Source organism: Gloeophyllum trabeum (assembly GCF_000344685.1).
Source record: "Gloeophyllum trabeum ATCC 11539 unplaced genomic scaffold GLOTRscaffold_00003, whole genome shotgun sequence".
NCBI lineage: Eukaryota > Fungi > Basidiomycota > Agaricomycetes > Gloeophyllales > Gloeophyllaceae > Gloeophyllum > Gloeophyllum trabeum.
In genome coordinates, this window is record NW_006920412.1 from 3188568 (window position 1) to 3211487 (window position 22920).

Here is a 22920-nt window from a genome sequence, read left to right on the forward strand (position 1 = left end):
GAGCGTGCACTGGTAGAGCTCGACTACCGGGATCTGCACGCGCTGTTCAGCTAATATTTGTTCGAAGTTGACTACGTGCCTATAGGCACTCGTCCTAGGTGGTTGTTCGCCGCGGAAGGGAAGCCACTAACCCTCCTGTACTCCTGGTCCCTTTGGATCGGCTCCCTCAGGCTCAGCGTCGCTCACGCGACTCGATCTTCTGCCAGATCCTGTCGAGCTTCCCGCCTCGAGGCCGCCAGGGCATTTCGGTCTTGTGCAGGGATCGACGGGATGGAAACAGAACGGTGCTTCAAGGTCACGTGATGATCGTGTTCTTTCTTCTGGTGGCTGAAGTGTACGCTGCGCTCTTTTAGCTGTTCGCTGCATCACTAAAGGCGCCATGTCCCTCCCGTCCTGTGGTCCAATCATAGTACGCATGTGTCGGTAATTTTTGATAACGTGTTCCATTCACCCCAGGTCGTTGTGTCTGGTCCCCGGGGCTATTTTCAGGCTCCAGGGCGTCAGATTATGCTATCTCCGGGTAGGCCAGCTAGATAAAAACCTAGCTTCTGTGTATGGCACACTAGGGAGGAATATTTCACCCGCTCATCCCCCGCCCGTCGCGTCTGTAGCTCGCGATGGACCCCTCGGCGACGCCGGATTTGTCTGAGGACGTGGTTACTCCAACGTACGGCGAAACGCTACCGGCCTCTCGAGTTGCTTTTCCAGATGCTGTCGAAGACGTCAACGAAGAGAAACGCACCGGGCCGCTGCGGCCCAAGGGTGTGGAAATGAAAAGGGAGCTGACGAAGGAGGATAAAGAGCTCGCTGCCGCTGGATACGAGCACCTTCACGAGGAAAAAGGCAAGAAAGTTGGCGCCGAGGCAAATGTACAAAGCGTTGATATTTCTGAACACCGGCTTGCGTTCGACGAGCTTGGTGACGCGCTCGGGACGGTGGTTGATGGCAAGGAGCCGGAGCATTCGCGAGGGTTGACGGCGGAGGAGGCGAAGACGAGGTTGGCTCAAGATGGACCTAACATCCTTACCCCGCCCAAGAAGAAGTCTGCGTTCCGCAAGGTAGGGTCCCCTTGCAATGCTGCACTTCGTACTCATACCGTTGTAGTATATGGATTGCTTATTGACCATGTTCAACATCCTGCTTATCATCGCCGGTATCCTTGAGTATATCCTGCTCGGCATTGACTACAAGGTACACCTACAGAATGCTCAGTGTATGCTCGTGACTCATGCTCTTTCTAGGATAACTTCCAGAACACGTACTTGGGCGGTATATTGATTGCAGTTGCCTTTCTCAATGCGTTCATCGAGTTCTACCAGCTTCAAAAGTCTGAGGCCATACTTGCTTCCTTCCTGGCCATGATTCCGCCCTCCTGTCGAGTCGTTCGCGACGGGACCCTGACTTCGATACCAGCAGCGAACCTCGTTAAAGGCGATATTGTCTTACTTGTGAGTCGTGATGTTGTGCCGCGCCACTCGCGATTTCTAACATGGAAGTATAGCGTACTGGTGATAAGACGCCGGCGGATCTGGTGATATTTGGGTCGACGGACTTGAAGGTGGACAACAGTAACTTGACTGGAGAGTCGGAACCACAAGAACGTCGGCCTATGCCTGATGGGTCGCGTCTTTCACCGGTCGAGGCCGAGAACTTGGTAAGAACAGGAGCTCACCCGGCGACGAGACTTGCTTACATGAGAGACTTTCAGGTATTCAATTCTACCCTGGTCGTCAATGGGGAAGGCTGGGGAGGTACGTCATGCCATTGAATAATATTTCCTTGCTTCACCATTTGCGAACAGTTGTCGCACGGACCGGAGATCATACTTTCATCGGTCTGTGCATCCCCTCGCTCCGCCCAGTCGAACCTTACTATATCCTACTGCAGGTCAAATTGCGGCCTTAACTAGCGGTGAGACTGACAACAAGAGCCCCCTCTCCGTCGAGATGTGAGTCCAGATAGGGTTCCTCAGTCGCCCGTCTGACATCTATGTCTGCAGAGCACGCTTCGTCATGATGGTCTCGACGATTGCCATTGTCTTCGCTGTCGTATTTTTCGTCGTCGGTATCACGACAGTCTACAAAGGCAAGGCTTCTCAGACTGTGACCTTCGCGGTGTCTATCTTGGTGGCGTTCGTACCAGAGGGGCTTCCTTCCGTTGTCACCCTTCTGTGAGTGATCCCTCGGCGTAGTGAGTGCAGCTTCTCACACCTTACAGGTTATCCATTGCTGCAAAGCGTATGGCGGCCCAGAACGTCCTGGTAAAGGATCTCCAGGGTGTTGAAACATTGGGTGCGGAAATAAGTTCTTGATATAGCCTTCAGGCTGTCGCTGATACCCCTGGTCTGATGGTAGGCTCGGTGAGTACCTTCCGATTTGACCTCAACTGCAGTGACTTATCTTGTGTCTCAGCTGACGTTACTGGCGACGGACAAAACTGGTACGCTTACCAGGAACCAAATGACCGTAACCAACCTTTGGAGCGGTCAACACATGTATACGGCCTTCCAAGTAAGTATCTCCCATGATTCTGCTCTCTCACTGCTTACTATCACACGTCTAGTCGAACAACGACGAGGCCGAGACCGAGAGCTTCTCTTTCGATAAGCCCGGCATGTCGGAGCTAGTCAGCAACGCTTCTCTTAACTCGCGGATCAAATTCGATCGCACCGATGTCCCCTTCGGTGAACGGACTATCTTGGGAGATGCGACCGAAACGGGACTCATTCGATTCGCCGGCCGGTATCTGGTTGACTTTGATGACTACGTGAAGAGACATCCGAAAGTCTTTGAGGTTCCGTTCAACTCCACCAATAAATGGGCGCTAGTCATTGTACGTGTCGCTTTAGTCTGTAGGCATATTACCTCACGTCCTCCAGGTCAATAAAACCCATGCAGAAGGACCTCTAACATTGTATATCAAAGGAGCGCCAGAGCGTGTGCTAGCCAAATGCTCCACATATCTGAAGGACGGTAAAGCCGAACCCGTTACGGAGGATTTCAAAGCAGCATATGACTCCGCCTACAACGTGGGTCCTCAGTCAATTTGGCAGGCAGGAACTAACCAGTCAACAGTACATGGCATCCAGAGGCCATCGTGTCATAGCTTGCGCACAACTGCTGCTTCCAAAGGCGCACTACCCAGCTGACTATGCATTCTCGAGGACGGACGTCAACTATCCAAGTTCGGATTACTGTTTCACCGGATTGATCTCTCTGGAGGATCCCCCCAAGCACGGTGTTCGTGAGGCCATCGGGACTCTCCGTCTGGCCGGGATCAAGGTTATGATGGTGACAGGTGCGCACTGTTCGCACACAGTTTCCATGAATCTGCCCGCTGAAGCAAGTCGTAGGTGATCATCCCAAGACCGCGGAAGCCATCGCGCGGAAGATCAACCTCATCCTTGGCGACACTAGAGAATCGCTGAGCGTCAAAACCGGACGACCAATCGAAGAAATATACGAAGATGAAGTATCCGCGGTGGTGGTTCATGGCGACGATATTGACGGGTTGCAAGGGTGGCAATGGGATCAAAGTATGCGTCTGACCTTTCGCTGAATAGCGAAACGGCTGATTAAATGAGGGCTGCAGTCTTCAGTAAAGACGAAATCGTTTTCGCCAGGACATCACCCAAGCACAAGCTGGAGATCGGTGAGTCTATCATATCGTGGGTGGAATGGCAAGTTCATAGCCGGTTGTAGTCAAACATGCCCAAGCTCTCGGCCACATTGTCGGCGTGTAGGTCTCCGCTGAATTGGCCTTGTACCGCGCTGACTCCTTGTAGTACTGGTGATGGAGTCAACGACTCCCCTGCGCTCAAGAAGGCGGATCTGGGAATTGCTATGAACATATCTGGGTCGGACGTGTCGAAGGAAGCCGCAAACATGATTCTGCTAGGTGAGTCCCGCTTAGTCCGACCTGGCGAGACACGACGGCTGATTGTGCGCAAGACGACAATTTTGCATCGACCGTCAGTGAGTAGATAACGAAAGGTGTATCTTGACGGAGCTTGACCCGCGATCAGAGGGTGTCGCCGAAGGACGTCAGATCTTTGTCAATCTCAAACGGTCCATCCAGTGCGTCTACTAGTTTTCGAGCGTCTTCCTTGAATTGACACTCTCGGAGATATACCATTTCGCATAGTACCCCGGAGGTCATACCCCAGCTTCTTTGTACGTGTTCTGTATGCCCGGCATAGAGCTACGCCCGTTAATTTCGCCATGTGTGCAGACGTTGTTGTTCCCATCCCACTTCCCCTTTCTGCCATCCTGATATTGGTCATCGGTAAGCCCAGTCATTCTCCGCAGCGAATGCGTCCATTCACCATGCTGCCAGATCTCGGCTTCGAGCTATTCGTTGCTGTAAGTCGCCTCGCATTGACAAGAGTCCCGTCGCGCATTCTCACTGTCCTGCTCCTCAGCTCTCCTTCGCATGGGACAAACCGGAGACCGCCGACGGCCTGATGCGCATGCCGCCGCGCAAGCCCGTCAGCGACAGCTCCATCAAGCTGATCAAGAAGCGCGCGCTGCGGCGGACGAAGACGCTCCGGCGCGACCCCGAAACACAAGAAATCATCCGCCCCAGCCGCTGGTCTTTGTTCTGGGGCCATTGCAAGGCGCCTTTTACACGGGACTTTTGGGAGGATAAGATGGAGTCGACGGAGGCGGAGTCGTTGGTGGACAAGAAGCTGTTGAGCTATGCGTATTTGGAGGCGGGGGTGATCGAGATGCTTGGCGGGTGAGTTTGGTTTTCAGTTTGAAGGAACGATGAGTGATAGGCTGCCAGACTCGTGGCGTACTTTGTGGTGTTTTGGAAAGCGGGGTTCTCTCCGAGCGATTTGCGGAGAGCGCAGGCTGCGAGCAGTAATGGAACCAGTAAGTTGTACTTGCGCTCTATGCTCCAGTGATAATTAATACTGCTTATTGTCCAGCATACTTCTTAAAGTCCAGTCCGCCGTTTGTCAACTACCGAGGACAGACACTTGATGCAGCAACACAAGTCGATGCCTTGGGACAGGCCCAATCGATAGGTACGGCTAATGGAGATCCGCTCTGGATTCTCGGTGTCTGACACACTTGTGCCCTAGTATACCTATCTGTCTTCATCATCCAATGCTTCAACGTACGTCCCTCTATTACACCAAAACACCACAGCTAACGCCCCTTCCACAGGTCTTCGCCGTCAAAGCCAAATTCAAGTTCCCGTTCGGCAAGAACGCGGTCGCGAACTACTACAACTTCCTGGGCATCCTCGCGGGCGCGTGCCTGGGCGTGTTCATCGTGTACACCCCGCCTTTGCACGTCGTCTTTGGGGGCTCGTATCACCTCTCGCCGCTCTACTGGCTGATTCCGATCGCGTTCGGCTGCATGTTGCTGGTGTGGGCGTCGGTGAGGGTGCTGCTGATGCGGAAGGGTTTGCGGCAGGCGCGGGTGAAGGATATCAAGGGGCTGATGATGTGTGAGTTTGGTTTTGTTTGTTGTTGTTCTAGTATTCGAGAATGTTAATCTCCGTCTTTCATTTACAGTCCCTACCATGCGGACGATGAGCATGAGGTCCCGGCATTAGACATACGGAATACCCGCTTTAGGATCAGAATACGTATGGTTGTCAGATAGTCTATTATTGTTTATGCTAGAGTCGGAAGAGATACGATCTGGTGAACGACTCGTGGTAACGCAGCGCGAGCGAGGAGAACGTCATGAGTGGCTCCCGCGCCATCACCCAAGCCCCGGACAGGACGGGGACGGCGGCGAGCAAGGCGGCGAGCCTACGCGCCCTGGCGCTCCAGCGCTTCCGATTCTTGACGAGCGTGCTGAGTATGATGTTCATCCCCTCAGCGGCGTGCACGGCGACGCCCGCAACGAGGCCGGTGTACAAAATCCAGCTGCGCCACGGCCACGTCTGCAGGCCGACCTTGACGAACTCGTAGTCGAGCTCGGCCGGGCCGACGGCGTACACGGGGGGTCCAGAGTACGTCGGGTTGAGGCGGTGCGTGACGAAGTGGGCGGGGAGGAAGACGAAGAGCGTGGCGTACCCCGTGAGCGCGAGCGCGCTCGCGAGCGGGCGCGCGCGGCGCGGGGCGAGGAGGCGCTTCGTGGCGGCGGTGGCTGCGTGCACCGCAATCGGGCCGAGCACGAGCGCGGCCTCGCCGAGGGGCGTCTGGTAGTATTCCCTGCCCAGAAGCTGGTGCGCAGAACGCGACTAGATTAACTGCCAAGATACCGAAACGGACGGAGGAAGAGGGGGGGGCGCACCATGACCTGCGAGGCGAGGGAAGACCCGCCGAGGTTCGCGAGGAGCGGCGCGGTGAGATGGATGGCGAGGAAGGTGCCGATGAACGCGCTCGAGCCCTGCGCGGCGCGCGTGAGCCACGGGAGGGCGGCGGCGCGCCAGGGTCTGGGAGACTGGGGCGAGCCCGCGTCACGGTTACCCGGGGTCGACATGATAATGATAATTAGGATTTAACGGTACTGTAAATGCAGGGATAAATTGCGATTGCGTCGATAGAGCGATCGCTTCCGCTGGTTCGAGATCACGAAGCGAAGGCGAAGGCGGAAGCTGCGACTTCTGAATCCAGAAAACGAACGGTGGACGAGTGGGTCCCAGGAATTCGAACACTGCAGTGGAAGCGAGCAAGCCAATCACGTGCGCCCTCTTCGCCGCCGCCCCGCCGGTGCGCGCTTTCCTCCCCACCGCGCCGTGGCTGCCAATGTCGGGCAAGGTGGTGAGTTTCTGTGGTACCGCGTGCTAACAAGCTTCAAGCTTCAAGCTACAAACGTCTTTGTCGATGCAGACCGAGATAGAGTTGTCGGCCTCAGGGTCGACGTCGATGTCGAGGGCCGGCGGATGCGGCGCTCGGTACCGTCGTCGGTCAAGAAAACCCCATTCCAATTCTAATTCAAAAAGAAAGGCTAGCAATACAGGAAGAGCGAATCGCATGCTACTATACATTGCTTTGCGTCAGCCGTCGAAACAAGTAATACCAACTTGAACTTCCAAGATAACCAATAGGCCTGGGGCTGCGCTGCAGCGCTGGCTGAATTCGTGACAGAGATCGTGATATATACGCACAGGTAGTGACAGAGTCGTCGCCAAGTGTGGACGGATGAATCGTGCTGAACGTCGAAGGGGCCGGCCCAGGTGAGTACATACTTGTTGCGCCGGGTACGCTCACGCCATAGGCAGCTGCGCCGCGCGGAACCCCAGCTCGTCGATCCCTGCGCTGGTGGCCGCGTTGCTCGCAAAGTCCGGCCCGGGCTCGACCCAGATCATGGACGACCTGTGCCGCAGCGGCCGCGCGAGGCGCGCGAACTCCTCCTCGGGCGACTCCCCGTACGAGGCCTGGATGTACGTGTCGAACAGGCTTTGCTCCCACTGCTCGTGTCCGCCGGTGTGGACGAGCGCGGAGAAGAGCTCGTGCGAGTCCGCCGCGGCGGGGAGCAGGCTGGGGGCCGTCGGGACGTCTGGGTGCGTGCACTGTCAGCTCGGGTCCGTCCATGTCCTGCCGGAGGGGAAGGCTCACCTGGTGCGTGTGTCGCTGTGTCCGCGGGGTTGCCGAAGTCCATGTATGGTTGGTACGACGCAGCGTCTTGGGGATGGTTGTACTGCTTCGCCGGCTCGTACTGTTCGTGCGGGAGATGCCAGGCGTCCTAGTGGTAGGGAGCGCGGTGAGCATCCCGCTGCCTCACTCGGGAGCAACGCTGACTTACATCGCTAGGAGAAGCGGCTATGGCCGGGTACGAGTACCCCTGCGTGGCAGGATACCCCGCGAGGGTCGCCTGCGGCTGGAAATACGCCTGCGGGTACGACTGCGACGGCACGATGACGGGCGACTGCGGCGGGTGCCGCAGCTCGGGCGAGCTCGCCGGCGTGGGCGTCGCGGGCTCGGGCGACGACGCCTCCGTGACGCTCGCGGCGCTGCTCGTGCTGCCACTCCTCCTCCTCCTCGCCACGAGCTGCACGACGCCCCGCGCCGCCTGGCGCTTGCGGTCGGGGCGGTAGCGGTAGTCGGGGTACTTGCGCTCGTGCTCCTCCTTCTCGCGGGCGGCGAGCGCGCGGTAGTGCGCGCGGCGCGGCGGCGGGAGGCGGCGCCACGCCTCGGCGGCGCGCAGGGAGAGCGACTTTGTGGTGATGGGCGCGGCGCCGTGCGCGGCGTGCGCCCGGGCGTATTCGCAGCGGAAGATGATGAACTCGTTGCGCGGGCGCGGGATGCGCGGGCGGGGCGAGGGGGAGGGCGCGGGGGAGGCTGAGGAGGCGTCGGAGTGCTGCGCGGGCTGGGGATTAGCCACAAAGCTGCGGGGGCGGGAAGCGGGCCACTTACGGTGTCGAGGTATTGGTCGGGGCTGAGGGGGAAGACGACGACTTCGTCGACGGTATCATCGTCGGGCTCCCAGCCCAGGACGCGCGGGGTATACGAGTAGGTGTGCGCAGACATGGTAAGGTCGAGGGGGGGTGGAGGCAGTGGCACCTGTTTATTCATTTTATAGCGTTCTTTTATCTAAGCAGCAGCCACTCGCAGTCTTTCTAGGCCCAGCGCGCGCTGTGGCGCGCCGGTAGATTTGGGGGGGCGTGCTATTGTCGGGCTCTGGCCGGTAACTAAACTGACTATCCGCCGGTGATTTGAGGGCATCAGACGGCCCGATCCACGCTACCCGACCCGATCACGATCGAGATGGGCCCCAATCGGGCAACACGGGCTCCTCCGCCGGGATCCCAACGCTCTCCTGGCCGCGCTTCTCTATACCGAACGCCAGCGGGGCCGCTTCGGGCAGGACTCTCTCAAGGCAGGATCAGCGGTTTCCTTCTGTTTTGTTCGTGCAGGGCGCGGTCACGAGGCGGGTGCCCCTGCGCGCGTGGACGGGTGCGGCATATATCCCGCCGATCTGCTATATATTCCTGTTAGGGGAGGCTGACCGAGATCGGGCCACGCGTCCCACGTTTCGAGCAGGAGGGGGACTCAATTGGATGCGCTCACGCCATCGGGCCACGTTGTCCAGACGCTGCCACGTTATCCGGCCAGCCACGAACGCGGCGCACTTGAAACGGCGTCCTGACTGCGACCCGGTGACAAAAGACATTGCTCGCTGGAATTGAGATGCGGATCGCGGGCATCCATTAAGCATGGTCCCCGGGGGCGGACCCCGATTCGCGACGCCAGCCACCCCGATTTCGCATCATCACCTGCACTGTTGTCGCTAATCACCAGCACTAGCATCCGCCGCGTCAGTCGTCGGCGATACTTTAACAGCTTTGGGTCATAGCGAACACTCCACCCAAGCCAGCGCATGCGTTATTGGCGCCGTCGTGTAATTGCAAGCCACGGAACGCCTCCGCCCTCTCCACGTCGCACCTTCCCCCCCTCCCCCTGTCCCTCACCAACGTAAGATCGAGCCCCCTGATCCTTTTATCCTCCCTCGCTCTTATTCGGCTTGTACTCTACTCCTATTAGGGCGTCTCAGCAGTCCAAACCTAAATACTCGGCCACAGTCGTGGGTCGGTCTGAGAGACAATTCAGCGAGGATTAGCTTCGTCTGGCGTAGCAACCGTCGCTAGCTTATCTATCGCGTCTCATTCGTCAGGCGGGGCCAGCGCGGTCTCATCTGCGCAGACAATAATTGGGTCGCCGGTGCTGTGTGCGTATTTGGCGCGTGGCTGAGCTCCCCGTCCCCCCTCTCTTCTCTCCTATCGTAGCTTCGGGACCGCGCTGGGTCATGCGTGTGTGTGTGCCTTCGCGCAGCGGTTTACCTTTGGCTGGAACGGCCTACCGTGCCTATAGGAGCGGCAACTATCCGCTCGGAAAATACCATGAGGGAATGAACTAGTCCCCACGAATAACAGCCCTGTATCTCATTTCTCCATCCATCCTCGGCACGCTAGCACAGACAATAATCGTCCCCATTATCCCCCACCAAACCCGCGAACCTGTGGAGGGGCGACCCGATGCTTATCTAGATAACCGCCCGATGCGAACGAGATCGCCCGAGTGCCCGAGTGCGCATGCCATTTGGAGGTACTGTGGCCCTGCAGTTTGGCTCCATGCGTTGTCTGCCTGACAATTGGGCGATACGGCGTGAGGATGACACAGAGACAGGCTCAGTGCGCAGACCAAGTACGATCGTTGTGCTTCCTTCAGGTTCATACCTTACTTTGCAGAAACATATGGCGATTGCTCTAATGTCAGACGGAACAATGCCAATGCCAGTGCCATCCTGCCACCCAGTCCGTATTCTACAGCTTTAATCCACACATACGCAGCGTCGAGGAGAACGGATCCCGCGAAGAGAGGGGGGCAGTAGCTGGTGGGACCCGGACATGTCGACGCCGAAGTGCGTGCCACAGACGAACACAGGCATTTTTATCCAGAGAAGAAGGACATACACACTCCGGTGAAGCTTCGAAGACACCCAATCAGTCCGAGCTTGTGCTTACGCCGGCTCGTATGTATCACAGCCACAGCCACAGGACCGCTCGTAGCTCAAGAACGCACACAGTTTACTTGTCCCGTCTCGAGTCCCGTGCGCATACGACCGGTTGTCGATGCTCGCAAGGACCCACTGGCAGCGCTTGATTTGGCTGGGAGGCACCTTGCTACGGTCGTGCGACCGTGTTGACTGTGTGCTCTGCCAACGACGCAAGCGATGCAGATACTCGGCCGAGGGAAGCTGTTCGCGATGACGAGCCGCCCATTTGCGTGCGCGGGGACAAGCGAGGCAGTGTCCCTATGTTGGGGATACTGATACCTTCTGAGTTTCAACCTGTGCGGAAGACTCGGGATGTCTTGCCGTGAGATTCTCGTCGTGGCGGACTTCCCGCGATCACTCACGACCTTGCAGCGAGTGGAACTTTCATGCGTTGCAAGGTCGTGAGTCATCGATCTGGGTTGCATGACTTTGACATTGACATTCCCGTGGAGGGTCGGCGTCAGCTACAGATGCCTAGAGACGATCTGCCAACGCGTCAACGTTGTGTCAGTGACTATGACCACAGAAGACGTCCGTGCTAACAGCCTATACGATCATGTGTTGTGCTCGGGTCGTGAGTCAACCTCGATGTACGTATGGATCCGTGGCAGGATGTCACTTTCGGGACGGACGTGAGAGCCCCGCTGCGGGAGATCCGTATCTCGTCAGTATCCCAGCAGTGATTATAGGTAATTGTGGGTCCCGCCTTTTATGACTCCTGCTTACCGACGGCCCCGTCCACCCTCATGTCCTGCATGAGGTCGGTCCAAATGGTATATGAATCAGGTGAGAAAAATCAAACGAGCCATCGACGACTATCCCACTTTTCGACACTCTACCCTCCATTGCACCACCCCTGGTCGAGTGCCATGCCTGATCTCTCCGGCGAGCATCTAGCAGCGCTGAGAAGCGTGATAGTGGACAAGCCGCCTTACTGCAGCGGCGTATGCCCTGTAGCTCCCGACCACTTCCATCTCTTCTATAGCACGAATGGCGATGAAGCTAGGTGAGAGCGCCAGACCCTTTTAGCTCAGAACATCGCCTTACGGGTGCCCATTGCGCGGGCATAGACGCATTGACATGTCCAAGGCTACTGAAGACGAAATAAAGCTGCTCGCGGACGTATGCAGCCCCGCTACCTTCGGCCGTAACAACGAAGACATTCTAGACGAGTCGTACCGGAAAGCCTGGAAGCTCGACAGGAGCAACTTCGGCTTGACGTTCCATCCGTTGGATCACGACGGTCTCGTCAAAGTGCTCCGTTCCGAGCTTCTTGAGGGCCACGACGAGAAGAAGCCTATCAAGGCAGAACTTTACAAGTTGAACATATACGGTCAGTCGAATCATCTCGTCAAGCGATGTTGTCTGGACCGCTACTGACGCTCACTCCCCTAGGTCCGGGCTCGTTCTTCAAGGCTCACAAGGATACACCCAGAGCAGAGAATATGTTCGGGTCTTTGGTCGTGGTCTATCCGACTCCCCACGAAGGTGGCGCTCTCGTCCTTCGCCATGGAGAACAAGAGTGGAAGTTCGACTCCGGAGAAATCCTAGGCGCCCAGGGTGAGCCTCGCTTGGCCTACGCTGCATTCTACGGCGACGTCGAGCACGAAGTCGCCCCCGTCGAGTCGGGATATCGTGTCACCTTGACCTACAACCTCTATTTCGCCGACACCGCGGACGCGGAGCCTTCAGACGCCAGTCTTTCGGTGTCGAAAACCCTTCAAGAGACGAAGTTCAGGGAGATGATGCAGAGACTCCTGGACGATCCGACGTTCTTGCCGGAAGGAGGGAGCCTTGGCTTCGGCTTGAAATACCAATATCCAGTCGAGAATGGGAAAGACAAGTACTGGGACATACCTGCGAAGTCGGTTTCCGTGGCACAGCGCTGCCTGAAGGGTAGCGACGCTGTGATCTCAAAGGTCGCCCAGGAGCTGTCGTTGCCGACGTCAGTCAAGGTCCTCTACTTGAGTGACGACGACTCGTGGACCCCCACTGTCTTGCAGGACAACTTCCAGCCCATAGGCGACTGGATGACGGAGGAAGCCTTGCAATGGAACCTTCTTAGCGACGGTGGAGGGAAGATCCTCCAGTCCGTGCATAACGAGGAAGACGCCGAGGGTCGCGACTTGCACGACGCGTACTTGAAGTTCCCGAAGGAGAAGGTATATTGGGTGACGGATTGGACCGAGTATAATAAGTTTGCGGACCCGTATATGACGTACGGGAACGAGAGCGAGCTTGCGTGGGCTTATGGAAACCTATGCCTCATCGTCCGTGTCGAGCGATATGGGGAGGGGAATAGAGTGGCCATTCAGGCCGGGACGTCGGATACTGGGAAGAAGACCGGTCGGGGCAGGGCTCGTGGCAGGGCTCGGGGTAGGGCTCGTAAGGCGCGGGGCTAGCAATACGGTCCGGCAAACCTATCTGTATGTGGTGACTATGAAGAGAAGCCCTTCGAGTCATCGAGTGAGAGGGGTGAGCTATAACTATAACACGTACAGATTATCTTCCGCAGGTGTAGTATACGCACAGGGTTAGCACTGAGTATTCGATCGCGGTTCTAGAATCACGGTTGCAAAATTGGAGGCTCATTGGGAGTCTATCCGATCACTGGCATGTACTTGGACGCATCACGAGTCATCCTCGGTTGAAGTACATTCTGTATATCAGTTCGTGGCATAAGTATCCGTGATCGTAAACGCGTACCTTCAAGTTCTCTCACAATTCACAACTGAATATAACTCAATACGTTGAAGGGGATCCCAATCGAAAAGGATAGGAGTTCAAGGGTAATCGCTTCGTTCGAGCCGCTGTCTCTGGTTACTGCTCCGTCTGCACCTATTTGCGTGTTAATAATCACGAACCACTCCATCGTTCCAGGATAGAACGGATCTCGTCCTCCCATAGGGAAATACAGGATGACTCGCCGACCCCCCGCCCTTACCGTACGTCTCTTTCGGTCCCGGACCTTGGGAGAGAGGGGTAAATACCGTTTCCGGCCAACCGAGCTGGGCACTATGCCACTATACTTTAGAGGTAATTGTGGGTCCCACCTTCACTGACTCCTCTCCCAAGGTACCGATCCGCCTCATGTCGCACATGAGGACGGTTCCTCCCGCATAATGACCAGCCGAACAGGCTCAAGACGGTTGTTGTCCCGGGCCTTCTATTACCCCACGCTACTCTGCATTTTCTAGCGAGTATCATGCCTGACCTTTCTGGCGAACATCTGGCAGCACTGCGAAATGTCATCGTGGACAAGCCACCCTACTGCAGCGGGGTATGCCCCTGTTGCCTCCGACCACTTCCAGCTCTTTTACCGCTCAAACGGCGAAGACGCCAGGTGAGACTGCGATCTAAGTATACACCCCCATTCTCACCGGAACCCTGTGGAATGGGCACAGATGCATCGACCTATCCACAGCAACTGAAGACAAAGTGAAGCAGCTCGCAGATGTCTGCAGCCCGGCTACCTTCGGCCGCAACGACGAAGACGTCCTCGACGAGTCGTACCGGAGGGCGTGGAAGCTCGACAGGAGCAATTTCGCCACGAATTTCTCCCCGCTGGATCACGAAGTCATTGTCAATGCTCTCCGTTCCGAACTCCTGGAGGGCTACGACGAGAAGAAGCCAGTCAGAGCTGAACTCTACAAGCTCAACATCTACGGTCAGCGATGCATGCGCAACATCCCGTAGAAGCACTGTGCTAACGCACACCTATTCAGGCCCCGGCTCATTCTTCAAAGCCCACAAGGACACGCCTCGCGCGGAAAACATGTTCGGCTCGCTCGTCGTCGTGTATCCGACACCCACACGGGCGGTGCTCTCATTCTTCGCCACAGAAGCCAGGAGTGGACGTTCGACTCGGGCGCGATCCTCGCGTCGCACACCGAGCCGCGCCTGGCCTACGCGGCGTTCTACGGAGACGTCGAGCACGAAGTCGCCCCTGTCGAGTCGGGGTATCGCGTCACCTTGACGTACAACCTCTATTTCGCCAGCCTCGAAGACGCCGCGGAGCCTGCGCTCTCGGCGTCGAAAACTCTCCACGAGACCAAGTTCCGGGAGGTGCTCCAGAGGCTCCTGGACGACCCGACGTTCTTGCCGGAGGGCGGCAGCATCGGGTTCGGCCTGAGGTACCAATATCCGGTCGAGAAGCGGAAAGAACAAAATCCGCTCTTGCCATACAAGTCACTTTCCGTCGCGCAACAATGTCTCAAGGGCAGCGACGCCGTCATAATGGCCGTCGCGCGGGAGCTGACGCTGGCAGCGTCGCTCAGGGTCCTTTATCAACCGGATGAGCGCGAGCACGCCTTCCGCTCTTGGCCTGAGCCGCTCGTCATGAAAGGCAACTTCGAGCAGCTCTGGTCTTGGAGCCCGTGCGACGACCCGCTCCCGTATCTCCTCCTCGCCACCGATAAGAAAGGAGCGAGAATCGTCCAGTCCAGGTATAGTGAGGAGGACGATGGTAGCAAGGATTTCGATCACTTTTCGTACGACAGATTCCGGCGGGAGAAGATCTATTGGGTGACGGATTGGAGCGAGTATAACAAGTTCGCGGACCCGTACCTGGCGTACGGGAACCAGAGTTCGCTCGGGTTTGCGTACGGTAACTTGTGCCTCCTTGTGCGCATCGGGCCACACGGCGAGAGGAGCAATGTGTCAGTGTCGCACAGTAAAGGGAAGGCTGGCCAGTAAGGCACGGTTAGAGTAGGGCTTGGTCGCCTCTCACATGCAAAATAATGAATGAGACCTGTTCAAAAACAGACTTTCTGAGTTCAGAATTAGACATAGGCCTGGCCTCTTTGCGAAACAGGCAGCGTGTTTCAACCAGATGACAGGAACACTTACTGCATGTCGTAGGGCGGCTGAGCTAGTTTGTGGCAAGGTCCCGCTGCTACAGCCACAGGCCTGTGGCTTAGCCTCCCCACACTTGTACCGTTACAACACTCCTGGCTACTGCCAACAGCACTCATTCTGACGGACATCCTGCTACGGAAGCACTCAGGTGCAATGAGCACCGTCCCCGACGTCTTCGCCCCCATCTCCACCGACATCCCGCTCTTCGATGTCTACACCAGCCACCCCGTCCGCCCGAAGTCGCTCAAGGTCGACGACGCAACGCCTCTGCAGACGAACAAGTTCTACGCGAACCTCTTCCTCGGGTCGCAGAGCCAGCCGGTGTGGCTGCACCCGTTCAGCGTCTGGTGGAGCAAGGGCGACGCGGGCGTGCTGCGCAGCTGGGGCCTGAGCGTCTCGCACGTCGACCGGGACCAGAAGGTGTGCATCGTCGTCACTGTCGGCTCCTGGATAAGCACATACTGTAGCTGTGCGATACCACTCGTATAGGCGTACGGGCCCGACCCCTCCGCGGACCCGGTGCAGTACTACATCAACCCGGTGGGCGTCCAGTCGTTCACCTTCTCCGCCGCCGAGTTTGCCCCCGCGCGCTCGTACATCTCGCTCGCCGAGCCGACGCAGTTCTCCGTCTTCCTCAACCTCCACCTGGGCCCCGGGCAGCACAAGCAACGCATCACCTTCCCGCTCGTGCAGGGCAGCGGGTTCATCACGGGCGTGTACACCGAGCTCACGCCCAAATTCGAAAGCGGCGTGTTCTTCCGGCATGTGCGCCAGGAGAAGCACCCCGCGCCCGGGCTGCTCAAGTGGAGGATCATACTCGAAGACGGAAAGACGTGGCTCCTCTACGCGCACAGCACGACCGGGCAGGGCCTCACACTCCAGCTCGTCAACAACTCCTGCCTCCTCGCCTCCGCCCCCTTCACCGGCGTCGTCCAGCTCACCAAGCTCCCCGCCTCCGCCCCGCAGCTCGAAAGCCTCGCCGACGCCTCCACCGGCGCATTCCCCACCGGGCTCTCCCTCGCCGGCTCTGTCAGCCGCGCCGTGGGTACCTACAGCTTCACCTTCCACAAAGCCGGCGCGGCGGCGGCGGCGGCGCCCCTCCTGATGTACTGCCTCCCGCACCACCTGCAGTCCTTCGACGCCGCCACCGCTGCGCGCGCGCACCCGCGCGCGGGGCTGCCGTCCACGACCAAGGGGTTCATGGCCGCCGTCGTGTCCGACCGGTGGGTCATGGCCGAGCCCGGGCTCCCAGTCGACATCGGCTTCTCTCCCGCCCGCCGCTCGTCCGAGGTCTCGGATGCGGCGAAGCGGGTTATACGCGCGGCGGCGGTGGAGGAGGCGGAGCAGGACGCGGGCGCGCAGAGCGATCTGGATAGCATGTATTTCAGCGGGAAGGCGGTGGACAAGTTTGCTTGTCTGGCGTGCGCGGCGTGGGACGCTCTGAGGGAGAGGGAGTTGGTGGGGGGGTTGCTGGAGAAGGTGAGGGAGGCGCTCGCGCGGTTTGTGGAGAACCGGCAGAAGTTCCCGCTCGCGTACGACGGTGAGGTCGTTCCACGGGGATGCGGTGATCACGGCGCGTTGCTCATGGTCCGATAGGGGTGTGGAAGGGCCTCGTTACGACCGCGATATACAAAACGGGAGACTTGATGAGCGACTTTGGGAATGGATGCTACAGTGAGCACATAACGGAAACATATAATCCGGGTTGGGGATAACAATGAATACCAGACGACCACCACTTCCACTACGGCTACTTCGTGCACGCAGCCGCGGTCGTCGCCCGCCTGGACAAGGAGCTGCACAACTCCACCGCGTGGCTCGACGCGCACCGCGACTACGTCAACACCCTCATCCGCGACGTGAGCACTCCCCCCCCCCCGCACCCACCTCACACACACAATCTGAGCATCACGTCCGTCTGCAGGCAGCCAACCCGAGCGAGCGGGACACGCACTTCCCCGCCTCGCGCGCCTTCGACTGGTTCCACGGGCACAGCTGGGCAAAGGGGCTGTTCGAGTCCGCCGACGGGAAGGACGAGGAGTCGACGTCCGAGGACGCGTATTTCTCGTATGCGCTCAAGCTGTGGGGCGCCGTCACGCGCGACGCGGCGACGGAGGCGCGCGGGAGCTTGATGCTCGCGCTGCAGCGGCGCGCCTTCCGGAACTACTTCTTGATGGAGGAGGGGAACGGCAACCAGCCGCCGCGCTTTGTCGCGAACAAGGTCGCTGGGATCGTGCGTCGCTCCTCAGGTCTTCTTTGCTTGCCGTGCTCAGGTTGCATGATTGCCGTAGCTGTTCGAGAACAAATGCGACCACGCGACGTACTTTGGTATGGAGACGCACTTCATCCAGGGCATCCACATGATCCCCGTCTCGCCCATCTCGCCGTACATCCGCTCGGCAACCTTCATCAAGCAGGAGTGGGAGCGCTATTTCTCCGCAGGCCGCGTCGACCAGGTGGAGGGCGGATGGAGGGGGATTTTGTACGCGAATTATGCTATCATAGAGCCTAAAGCCGCTTGGGAGTTTTTCGCGAGCTCGAGTTTCAAGAACGAGTGGTTGGATCAGGGCGCGAGCAGGACGTTGTACCTCACCCTCGCAGCTGGTAGGTGCTTCTTCGAATCGTGATGGCGAGACTTGATGGAAAGGGTTCGACAGCGTGGGGGTGCCAGTGACTGAACATATGAGTGTGTTCGCGTCACTGGTAAGTATCAGCTTGCCAGTTCTCAACGCATAATCGCCAAAGTGTATCCCAATTATCCGGCTGTATTAGTACCGTCAACACTGCGTGAGTCCGTCGTGTGCTTTACTGATGTAGACCATCTTTCTCCGGTATAGTACGCTGCCCAATCCTGCGTCCAATAAACCTCCCAATCTGTCATTCCAGAGTACTCGGTCGACAAACTCATGCGCGTGCTGCGAAGGTCGCTGGAAATCGTGAACGGTCAGAAGTGGATCGGCGGAGATCGTGCCTTATCTACTCACGGTGGGGCAACCAGCAGAAGGCCTTGTCGACCTGGGTGACGGTCACATCCACCTCTCCGAGCTGCTCCGCCTGCCCGCCCGTCAACTCGTTCATGGCCTCCTCCGAGATGTTGAACCCTTCATCGGCATGGTCGACCGCGACGATGTTCATGTATTTCCCGTTGTACTGCAGCTGCCAGCACGTCCCGCACTGCGCCGAGTTCCACCCTTCGACCTTATCCGTCCCGCCGATGTAAGGGAAACCGGGGAGGGAGCCGAAGGTGGTGTAGTGCAGAGTCTCGAGGCCGTTAGGGCCGTCGGAACATGCGACGGTGTCGAGGGACTGGTCGGCGTTATCGTAGACCGGGTCGTAGGAGACCTTCACTCCGAGTGCAAGGGGGAGGGCGGAGGCGGCCAGGGATAGGAGCGCGACTGTGAATTTCATGACGGGGGTATATGAAAGGGCAAATTGACGAGCGGGGGGAGCGTTTGCGAGCCAACTTATTGCCCCGCCGACGCTGCTCCTGTTTGTTTTATAGCGCGAGGGAGGCGGGGCTCCCCACGCCGTCTGTGAAGTCGGCAAGCGCCTACGGTGATCATCGACCGCTGCCATGCTGGTCCCCCTGCGACGGATGGCTCGTCGCCATGAACAAGTATCGAAGTTAGCGTTTCAAGTGCTCGATCCAGAGTAGCCATGTCTCCCTTGTGTCTCCCACAACCTTACGTCGAGCATCTCTTGGCGCTGTTGGTACAGACGCCGTCCACCACGATGCATTTGCCCCATGACTGGAACCAGTGAGTACTTCAGGCCGCGTAATGATCCTGCCTGTATCTGGTACGGCTGGTACCACATGCTGCAACGTATAACGGTCAACAATTGCAATTCTGGTTTAAAAAATCCCCGGTTGAGGCTGTTGCTATGACCTAGCTACAAGGCACAGAAGGAATGACAAGGAGTTAGTGCGCTCTGGCCGGATTTAAGCTGTTTGTCAGCGGTAGCCTTCCACAAACCCAGCACTGGAGGCGTTTATATGCGAAAGTCATAATGCTCCAGGTAGAGAAAGAGCCATTGCCACATCTTAAAAAGAGGGATCAGCAAACTCAATGAACCCGACCCGGATTGAACGGATGACCTTGTGGAGATTCCAACCAATACTGGAATCACACGCTCTACCTCTGAGCTACGGGTTCTAATGGTCTCAATAAATCATAATATAATTATCGTCATTGTCATATACATCCTCCCTGGCGAAACTGGCCTTGTCTCTTGAAACTGCTCCAGCGACTGCGTGCATCGGTGTCTTGGTTCGTCGTAAATTTACTGCCCATTAACTACTAGTAGATCTCAATTATGGAGTAGCATGGCGAGCTCTTCCAAGTCGCAACACGCCATTATCCACTCATGTCAACACTGTAGATAAAGTGCTACCCACAAAACATCACCCTTGCTCCGAGCATGAGCGCCGACTGCAAGCTCAAGGATGCGGACAGAGAATCCATATATACTCCTATTCTCTCGGCGATGGCCAATAGTAGAGGTCTCTTGACCCAACGTCTGTAGAAGTATTTAGGCGTCGGCCACCAACAGCTTCGACTTGTCCACGCCCCCCTCAGATGCGTCCCAAACATGATCAGCTGAGAGCGGCGGGGGACAGCTGCTGTTGTCTAATCCTAGTTTCGGCAGAAGGGTTATCATAGGAGAAGTTGATGGAGGGTGCTTATATAGAGGGAGCCGAACCCGCTGTAGCCGCCATCTACTTTTGTTACGATCAAAACATTCTTTCACAATCACACGTGTTTGACACACGTATGCAGGACCACAAAGACATTGCATTCGTGCACATCTCATTTCAATACCTTTCACGATCACTTATTATTTACGCATTGTTACCTTACCGATCACAGACTACCTCATATTAATAGTGGCTGTTTCCCGCATTTCATTACAAACGCATGTAAACCATTCTGTTAACACATGTACATATTTGTATATCTAGCAATATATAAGCCGCGATAGCAAAGGTCTCATACCTTAGCTTCGATCTGGCATTTCTTCTGTGTCATTAGATCGAAGCTACCCCTCCGCCTTCGCATTGACATTGTCGATACTCCCCACACTCTTCTCTCTACCGTGGCACCCGTAACAAGGAGCCGAACGCGGTACTCTCTCAGATCCAAAGCATCCTATACTTCCTACATCTATCCGTCATCCGAACCCCTATTCTATCCAATCACACCCTACGCCCCAAGACAAGTTCAAGAACAACGACTGAAGACTATCAAGCGCTACCGACGGCACTTAGATAGAAGCATAGTTCTTTACTACTGACCATTTTATTCCTACGCCTGTATTCAGGGGTGGTGCGTACGCACTGAGTTGGGCGAAAACCTACACGCATAACGCGGGCTGTGGACACAGGGACTACCATATCCCCATCGGTCGCAGTGTTCGTAGGGAAGTAGTGACACCGTAGTGACTCTTGAGAGTCAGCGAAAGTGGTGTCAGGGAACTCAGAAAAGCGGCAATACCCTACCCTGAGTACAGAAGCTCCTGGGCTCGTGACCCTTGAGTGAAGAGGCAGACGCCGGGTACCAGACGAGAAGACCCGGGTCAGACAGCCTTGCACCCATTCCCACTCCTAATCACCTAGCCTCGACATCTACCCGAATCTGTGAACTGAGTAGCAGATCTCGGTTCTTCCAACGAAGCTCCCATCACGGCCGATCACCGTTACCAGATCGACGACGAAGACCCTTGGTCTGGAACACCTCGACCATATTCACCCATTTCATATACCAACACTCCCCGAACACCCCAGTCAGAAATCTCTGACGATATCTACCCACCCGACATCAATCCCACTGCAATCCAGAACCTAATCGCCAGAGCAATGGCAGGTAACAACGACCAGAAGGAAAAGAAAGGGCACGTCGCCAAGCCCGAGTATTTTGACGGGAACAAAGACAAGTTCAAAGCCTGGTGGAGACAGGTACTCGGGTACCTGAGGAATAACAAGAAGGATTTTGACACGGACGATGAAAAAATCGACTTTGTCATCTCCTATCTCCGAGGACCGAAAGCAGAAAACTGGTCCCAGAATTATTACGACCAGTTTTTCAAAGATGACACGGAGAACTGGGACAAGACGTGGGCGGCATTCAAAACAGATATCACCACCGTGTTTCAGGACTCGAATCTTGCTGCGCAAGCGCAGATCAAGATTGATCATTTACGTCAAGGACAGAGGCCGGTGGAGGAATATTTCCAGGAATTGGAAATATTAATGACCCAAGCAGGATACAGAAAGGAGGATCAGTATATCCTAAAAACCGTACGTACCAGCGTCAATGACGCACTCGTCGACAAAGTCTATGGACAAGTCACAGTGCCGACGACGTATGACGGATGGAAGGATGTGCTAATCAAACTTGACAACGCTTGGCGAGAACGCCAGCAGGAGAAGGCTATGCGGGGCCTAAGAACAACACCGCCAAAGAGAGAAGGAGTGCCGACTACAAATCAAACGCAGCCCGCACCACGAGCACAACCGACGCAGAAACGCGACGGGACGGGAACGACATATCTGGGAACAGGACAACCCATGGATGTAGACCGGGCGTGTCTCAAGTGCAAGGCCAAACAGTCGGAGAAGGGAACATGTGGAAGCACGTGGCACGTACCCAACAGGACGGGGAAAACCACGAGCCAAGTCAGACAGGTGGATTGGACAAAACCAACGTCTGATTTCATCTCGGCGATCAAAGAGTGGTCGCGGAAGGATCCTGAAGGGTTCAAAGCAGCGGGTTTTGGCTTCGGCACAGCTTGAGCGCACCAAGCTCCCTGCCACTTAATTCTCATAACAAGTTCTCTGCGCTAGTCGTAGAAGAACCAACACCGGACAGTATCTATATTCAGAACGTTTCCATGCAATTTTACAAAGAACTCGAGTCTCAAGTAGCACAGGATGTATTTAATGCTACAGAATCAATCAAATGGGTAGAGGAGTCTTCTAAACAGAAGCTCGGCAGGACCCCTGAACCTGTGCTTAATTCCTCTAACAAAAACCAAAAACATTCAGAAAATGATCGAGTGCGACGATCACAAAAGCCAAAAACAGAAGCACCTATTTTTGCAGAAGGACCTAAATTACTTAGGGTCGTGCGAGGACTCAAAAACGGCATGCAAATGGACCTGCCGTTAACTCTCACGAAATTCGAAACGGAAGAAAAGAAGGACGTGGTAGCGCTCTTAGATACCGGTTGCACGGGTTCTTGTATCAATGAGAACACCGTTGTAAAACTTGGACTAGAGCGTCATCGTTTTGAAAACGATATACCAGTATTTAATGCCGACGGAACTCCAAACGTGGCTGGTAATATTACCGAATATGTACGAGTCAAAGGTCAAATCGGAGACCATGAAGAAGTCCTAAATTTGCTAATCACGAACCTCGGCAAGTCGGACGTATTCCTTGGCTACGAGTGGCTAGAATTCCATAATCCTGAAATTGATTGGCAGAATCAACTGCTGGATTTCACACGCTGTCCATCGCGTTGTACAGAAATGCATAAATCCCAGCAGATTAACCAAGTCGAGATCGAGGAGGAGGATTCTATATTTATGATTGACCCCAATACTT

General features: G+C 56.4%; 8 protein-coding genes and 1 non-coding gene across 9 annotated transcripts; 5 read left to right on the forward strand and 4 right to left on the reverse strand.

Annotated features, from left to right (window-relative positions):
* Positions 1-770: 770 nt before the first annotated feature.
* On the forward strand, positions 771-5565 carry GLOTRDRAFT_35605 (aminophospholipid-transporting P-type ATPase; the record flags this gene model as incomplete). The annotated part of the gene is made up of 28 exons (XM_007864649.1): positions 771-1058; positions 1105-1191; positions 1242-1448; positions 1502-1654; positions 1709-1751; positions 1802-1834; positions 1888-1948; positions 2000-2170; positions 2218-2291; positions 2392-2510; positions 2563-2832; positions 2879-3028; positions 3075-3297; positions 3353-3535; positions 3592-3651; positions 3702-3738; positions 3785-3897; positions 3951-3974; positions 4025-4076; positions 4126-4172; positions 4231-4284; positions 4336-4361; positions 4421-4737; positions 4786-4874; positions 4931-5029; positions 5087-5121; positions 5172-5466; positions 5489-5565. 28 exons carry the CDS (start codon positions 771-773, stop codon positions 5563-5565), a joined length of 3387 nt encoding a protein of 1128 aa, XP_007862840.1.
* Positions 5566-5631: 66 nt separating this feature from the next.
* On the reverse strand, positions 5632-6443 carry GLOTRDRAFT_104535 (uncharacterized protein; the record flags this gene model as incomplete). The annotated part of the gene is made up of 2 exons (XM_007865625.1): positions 5632-6183; positions 6255-6443. 2 exons carry the CDS (start codon positions 6441-6443, stop codon positions 5632-5634), a joined length of 741 nt encoding a protein of 246 aa, XP_007863816.1.
* A 727-nt stretch (positions 6444-7170) lies between these two features.
* Positions 7171-8434, reverse strand: GLOTRDRAFT_127199 (uncharacterized protein; the record flags this gene model as incomplete). The annotated part of the gene is made up of 4 exons (XM_007865626.1): positions 7171-7463; positions 7523-7649; positions 7710-8264; positions 8321-8434. The coding sequence occupies 4 exons, from the start codon at positions 8432-8434 to the stop codon at positions 7171-7173; spliced, it is 1089 nt and encodes a 362-aa protein (XP_007863817.1).
* Positions 8435-11329: 2895 nt separating this feature from the next.
* Positions 11330-12862, forward strand: GLOTRDRAFT_127200 (uncharacterized protein; the record flags this gene model as incomplete). The annotated part of the gene is made up of 3 exons (XM_007865651.1): positions 11330-11466; positions 11531-11793; positions 11856-12862. The coding sequence occupies 3 exons, from the start codon at positions 11330-11332 to the stop codon at positions 12860-12862; spliced, it is 1407 nt and encodes a 468-aa protein (XP_007863842.1).
* An 843-nt stretch (positions 12863-13705) lies between these two features.
* GLOTRDRAFT_127201 (uncharacterized protein) lies at positions 13706-15155 on the forward strand (the record flags this gene model as incomplete). Its single annotated transcript, XM_007865650.1, has 4 exons — positions 13706-13803; positions 13865-14127; positions 14186-14258; positions 14303-15155. 4 exons carry the CDS (start codon positions 13706-13708, stop codon positions 15153-15155), a joined length of 1287 nt encoding a protein of 428 aa, XP_007863841.1.
* A 315-nt stretch (positions 15156-15470) lies between these two features.
* GLOTRDRAFT_127202 (uncharacterized protein) lies at positions 15471-17944 on the forward strand (the record flags this gene model as incomplete). Its single annotated transcript, XM_007865649.1, has 6 exons — positions 15471-15737; positions 15807-16857; positions 16914-16991; positions 17046-17176; positions 17242-17550; positions 17609-17944. 6 exons carry the CDS (start codon positions 15471-15473, stop codon positions 17942-17944), a joined length of 2172 nt encoding a protein of 723 aa, XP_007863840.1.
* Positions 17945-18308: 364 nt separating this feature from the next.
* On the reverse strand, positions 18309-18719 carry GLOTRDRAFT_9070 (uncharacterized protein; the record flags this gene model as incomplete). The annotated part of the gene is made up of 1 exon (XM_007864592.1): positions 18309-18719. A coding segment is annotated over one exon (411 nt), but the record flags the coding sequence as incomplete, so codon positions are not given.
* Positions 18720-19385: 666 nt separating this feature from the next.
* Positions 19386-19471, reverse strand: GLOTRDRAFT_t44. Its single transcript has one exon. It is a non-coding gene; the product is annotated as a tRNA-Trp (tRNA).
* Positions 19472-21171: 1700 nt separating this feature from the next.
* On the forward strand, positions 21172-22107 carry GLOTRDRAFT_127204 (uncharacterized protein; the record flags this gene model as incomplete). Its single annotated transcript, XM_007865627.1, has 1 exon — positions 21172-22107. The coding sequence occupies one exon, from the start codon at positions 21172-21174 to the stop codon at positions 22105-22107; it is 936 nt and encodes a 311-aa protein (XP_007863818.1).
* Positions 22108-22920: the final 813 nt, after the last annotated feature.